The 6000-nt window shown below is 38.8% G+C and overlaps 1 protein-coding gene across 1 annotated transcript in view; it reads right to left on the bottom strand.

Annotated features, from left to right (window-relative positions):
- The window catches only part of LOC108512965 (zinc finger protein 430-like), a 100831-nt gene that overhangs the window by 85412 nt on the left and 9419 nt on the right, over positions 1-6000 (bottom strand). Inside the window, 2 exon segments of the mRNA XM_017848534.1 lie at positions 1219-1314; positions 2103-2229. Coding sequence (XP_017704023.1) covers positions 1219-1314; positions 2103-2229 — 223 coding nt within the window.

The raw sequence follows: 6000 nt of genomic DNA on the forward strand, positions 1-6000 counted from the left end.
ATTGTTCCATACACTTAAAACAAACTATCCAACAGAGAAAGAAAACAATTTAAAATAGCACTAAAATAATAAATTTCTGGGAATAAATTTAACCAAGGAAGTAAAAAATCTTTACAAAGAAAGACATGTTATTAATAAAAGAAATTAGAGAAGACACAAATTTAAAAATATTGCATGTCTACAGACTGAAAAAATAAATATTGTTCAAGTGTCCTATTACCTAAGTAATCTATAGATTCAATAAATTCCCTATCAAAATTTCAGTGGCATTTTTCTTCGCAGTAATGGAAAATACAATTCTAAAATTTGTAAGAAACTACAATAAACTTCAAATAGCCAAAGCGATCGTGAGGAAAAAGAACACAGTAGAAAGACATCATACTTTATAATTTCAAACTATATATCAAGAATATAGTAATAAGAACAGAATAGAATGTGCAGAAAAGTTAACAACAACAACAACAAACAATGGAACAGAAACCACTACCTCTTACACATTTCAGACGTGAAACAAAAAGAGAACTAAGAAAATAGTTCGGCCAGGTGCAGTGGTTCACACCTGTAATCCCAGTACTTTGGGAGGCCAAGGCAGGCAGATCGCTTGAGGTCAGGAGTTCGAGACCAGCCTGCCCAACACGGTGAAACCCTGTGTCTACTAAAAATACAAAAAATTAGCTGGGCATGGCGGTGGGTGCCTGTAATTCCACCTACTCGGGAGGCTGAGGCAGGAGAATTGCTTGAACCCAGGAGGCGGAGGTTGCAGTGAGCCTAGATCACACCATTGCACTTCAGCCTGGGCAACAAGCACGAAACTCAGTCTCAAAAAAAAGAAAAAAGAAAAAAAGAAAAGAAAAGAAAATAGTTTAACATAGAGTTTCTCAAAATCATGTAGACATTTGTGTGTCCCCAGAAACAATGGAAAAGCAGTCAGATTGTGAATCTCGTATGCCATGAAGAGGACTTTGGTTCTGACAGCAAACTTGAAGGGAGATCACCAAAGGGAAAGAATCCTTAAAGAATTTAAAAGCATAAGACAGAAGATGCCCCTATGCAAGAGAAAAATTGAAAAAAAAAAAAAAACAAAAAAAAAAACCTCAGGCTTCCCAGAAAATACTTGCTTTGGAACACAGCTTCTCAAATAACATTTTAAGCATTGGCTTTCTTTTTTTTTTTTTGGACCTCTCATTCATGTCATCTGTTGTGTTCACTCTCACCTACCTGGGGGTTCATCTGCCATTGCATGTCTCTTCATATTCCAGGGCTCTTTTCCTTGCTCTAGACAGGTGATCAGGTCTGGGTTGGAAACAGCAATACCTGCTTTATTAAAAATAAATAACATGAATCTTTCTCATATTCTTCAGTTACCAACCTAGTACTATGCTTAGTAAAGAGGATGTATTAGAATATTCTAGAAAATAAATACTAATTTATAACAGAAATTTCTAAGTATTTGGAAAATATTTTACATTTGTAGGTTCTTAATTTCACTACCTGGTATTCATTAATCAAAAATTGGTGGTGGCAAATATATTTTAAGATATGGGCAACAATATTTTATGCCACTAAATTTCTGGAATTGCCACTAATCTAGAGTGAAGGATACAGATCAGCCCAGGAATGTGGAAAGTTTAAGTCAAGATAAAACATCTTGAAAAAATTATTTTCTACATGGATAAATCCTCAAGATTTTCTTTTCTTTTTTTTTTTTTTTTTTTGAGGCGGAGTCTCGCTCTGTGGCCCGGACTGGAGTGCAGTGGCCAGATCTCAGTTCACTGCAAGCTCCGCCTCCCGAGTTTACGCCATTCTCCTGTCTCAGCCTCCCGAGTAGCTGGGACAACAGGCGCCCGCCACCTCGCCCGGCTAGTTTTTTTGTATTTTTAGTAGAGATGGGGTTTCACCGTGTTAGCCAGGATGGTCTCGATCTCCTGACCTCATGATCCGCCCGTCTCGGCCTCCCAAAGAAATCCTCAAGATTTTCTTAAGAACAAGTATCAGAAACTCATTTATGCAAAGCATAAATTACCAAAAATTATTCTACAAAAAAAAAAGAGAAATGAAACTTTTAGGGTATATGAGTAATTGTGTACTAAAGTTATTCTCACCCAAGAAGACCAGGTTTCTGTAGTTCTCTAACATCACTCTCCTATACAAATCCTGCTGAGCAGTGTCCAGGCATTGCCACTCCTCCAGAGAGAATTCTATGGCCACATCCCTAAATGTCAATGGCCCCTGGAAAACACAAGCACACAAGACACACGTATATTTACCAAGTGGCCATGGGCAGAATTTATTATTTGAATTAAAGTGAAATGAGAGAATAAAGAGAATTGCTTCTCACTTACAGGAATAACTGAAATTATCCAATAATTTTTTTTTTTTTTTTTTTTTTGACAGAAGCAACCACCGCATGCTGGCTTCAAGTGATTCTCCTGCCTCAGCCTCCTGAGTAGCTGGGATTACAGGCATGCACCACCACATCTGACTAATTTTGTATTTTTAGTAGAGACAGGGTTTCTCCATGTTGGTCAGGCTGGTCTCTAACTCCCAACCTCAGGTGATCCACCCACCCTGGCCTCCCAAAATGCTGGGATTACAGGCGTGAGCCACCATGCCTGGCCCCAATCATTTTTAACACATAAATATTATCTAATGTTTTCTCGAACTCTGAGAGAAGAGAATGGCATAAGATCCATAACACCAGTATATATGAGATACTTCTGTGGATGAGAAGTATAAAATTAAGGGCATAAACAAAAAATTTGTACACTTTGACTGCTATATTTACATCATAAAGTTTGAGTTGACATGTTGAGTTAGAAGGTACCTCTCAACTTTAAAGGTGAACAATAAACTGGAGGTCCTGTTGTGCAGATTTTTTTTCTTCAGAAGATCTGGAGTAAAGTCTGAATTTCTAAATTTCTTTCTTCTTTTTTTTTTTTCTTTGAGATGGAGTTTTGCTCTTGTTGCCCAGGCTGGAGTGCAATGACACCATCTCAGCTCACTGCAACCTCCGCCTCCCGGATTCAAGTGATTCTCCTGCCTCAGCCTCCCAAGTGGCTGGGATTACAGGCATGCACCACCATGCCCGGCTAATTTTGTATTTTTAGTAGAGACGGGGTTTCTCCATGTTGGTCAGTCTGGTCTCAAACTCCCGACCTCTCTGGTGATCCACCCGCCTCGGCCTCCCAAAGTGCTGGGATTACAAGTGTGAGCCACCACACCCACCCAGCAAATTTTTATGATGTACTGATGCACATAGAAGAACATGGCATCACTGCTAAGATATTGCCCCTCAAACAGTAAATTATAGTCTGAATGTAACTATAAAGATACAGTTTTATACAAAGTTCAAGATACAGATATCTCCCATGTTCTGTTATTTTTAATAGTGATTTTAAGTAGTCTTTCTTTAGCACCCTAGAGAGCAGATATCTCCTAATAATTTTTTTCAGAACTTTCTGGGCAATAAATGGTATTCTGTTTAAATAAGAATTTTATTAATCCTGTTCTGCATAGAGTTAATAGAGAAAACAGATGAAACCTCAACATTACATGTTCTCCATCTTTACTAGGGACCCCAGCTTTCCCCCAATAGGAATCTTGAGTATTTACATCTCCCCATGTTTAACAGCCACAAAGGGAACATTTTTAATAGCGCCGATAATAAATTCATGGTAGGAATTCTGCATGGCATATAAGAAGCCATGATGTACAGAATGTAGAGAAAGCTCTGGTATATGGAAAGGAAATGTTTTGCAGAAAGCCTTGAATATTATAAGAATTTTTACATGTAGTTAAAACAAACTCCTTAGGGAGGAAAAACACAAGTAGGGAAGTAAAGGTTTGCAAGTACTAAACGCATGGCATTCCATGAAGCAGAATGCACACAGCTCTTCATCTGAGACATGTTCAGCTGAAAAAAAGCCATTTTTTCTCTCATTCTCTGAAAATCCTTTTTAGATAACATTCTCTGGACAAGTTACACCTGCATTTTGAGAATATTCCTTTAAAAGGCCAGCACCACCTTTTGTCTGCTACCATCACGCACACAAACAGAAAGTCCTGCAGAAAAAGTCCACCCATTTCTCTGTCCTTTATAATAGAAGAGATTCAGGAACAATGAGCTGCTCTATGAATATAAAGGTATGTTTCTCTTTTCCTGTCCTCTGGTGCCAGCAATTTCTGCTACAGTAATGGAAGTATGAGCCACACTCCCCTGTCCCTACCAAACCCAAACAGAACAGGCTCTGTGACCACCCTTTAGTGCAAAGGTGGCACTTAGCTCTCATGAATGTATATTGAAGCCCTCATACTTGATTCTGGCCTCACCTTAGAGTCACATGAGGCACTTCATTAAAACAACATGGATGCTTCCACCCACAACAATAAACAAAATCCGTGGAAAGGGTGTAAGTACAGAGATTTCTGCCATGTAATCCTAATTAGAAGACTGGGCAGAGGCCAGGTACAGTGACTCACACTAGTAATTGGGAGGCCGAGGCACATGGATCACCTGAGGTCAGGAGTTCAAGATCAGCCTGGCCCACATGATGTAACCTCATCTCTACTAAAAACACAAAAAATTAGCCAGGAATGATGGCGGGTGCCTGTAATCCCAGCTACTCAGGAGGCTGAGGCATGAGAATGGCTTGAACCCAGGAGGCGGAGGTTGCAGTGAGCCGAGAATCCCAGTATATATTAAACTGTGTTGAACTGCCCACAGTCCAGAAATTATTTCTATCTGCCTATCTTAATTCACCATTTGGATCCGATTTGTTTGACTTGCTCTTTTCAATCTCTCTTTTGCAGCCAAATTGCCCAAATACTGTTTAGTACTAATTTTTTGGCTGAGCTTTTTTACCTAATTACGCCATTGCACTCCAGACTGGGTGACAGAGTGAGATCCTGTCTCAAAAACAAAAACAAAACAAACAAACAAACAAAAAAGACGGGGCTGATAACCACTTAGCTAAGCATTGCCTCTCAAACTTTAAAGAGCTTAAAACTCACTTGGTAATTTTGGCCCCACTCTATGTAATGTGAATATGCAAGTTTGAAAAGGGTCCATGAATGGGTGTTTCAAACGAGTTCCCTGTCAATGCTGATATTGTTTCCGCTGGGCTCATTATTAGTATTAGTTAGAGAAGCAGACACAGCACAGAGTCCCTTACACTCAGCACTCTTGTCACAACACAAATACTTCTGGTACAAATAAAACCAATCTCCATCTTAAAGTTTTATATTCTTTGCTGGCTGTTTGAAGTTTACAGAACGAACAGAAGGCAGCAATGTCTGAATAAATCTGCCTTTGGAAAATAACATGTACACACATACTAATGCAATGTTTATTAAGCAGGTACTATGGGCTTAAGAGTATGTTACAGAGCACTGTGCCGGGCATAACAGATTATGTGATTTAATCCTAATAACACCCTGAAAGTTGATACTAAGTGTTCAATAATTCCCAGGATTTAGATAAAGGGTTCAGCATTTTTATTTCTTCCTCTGTTTCTCTGTCATTGATTTTGTTTTAAATGTATAGAATAAAAGCTAAATATAGGCAGATGAGAAGAACATAGAAAAAGTTTAATGTAATTTAAAGGAATTTTTATTATGTATATATTTTCTTGTTTGTGGCTTGTGGAGCAACTGCTACACTGGCAGAAATAGAAAACAAGTCGCTAAATGGAACGCTTCTGTAAGCACTGGTTTTAATATAAAACTTAAAAAATAAGATCCTAAAATAAATAGTTTATTTCTCTCATTTATCTGTTTTTGGGTTTCAGAAAATTGTGAGCACCAGCTCTAGAAAGGCAGCAGGATTCACCAGACAAAACTCCAATCTTTTTTTTTTTTTTTTTTTTAGACAGAGTCTTGCTCCGTCGCCAGGCTGGAGTATAGGGGCACGCTCTTGGCTCACTGCAACCTCCGCCTCCCAGGTTCAAGCGATTCTCCTGCCTCAACCTCCCAAGTAGCTGGGATTATAGGCGCATGCCACTA

This window comes from Rhinopithecus bieti, unplaced genomic scaffold, assembly GCF_001698545.2.
Source record: "Rhinopithecus bieti isolate Rb0 unplaced genomic scaffold, ASM169854v2 scaffold_31514, whole genome shotgun sequence".
Taxonomy (NCBI): Eukaryota; Metazoa; Chordata; class Mammalia; order Primates; family Cercopithecidae; genus Rhinopithecus; species Rhinopithecus bieti.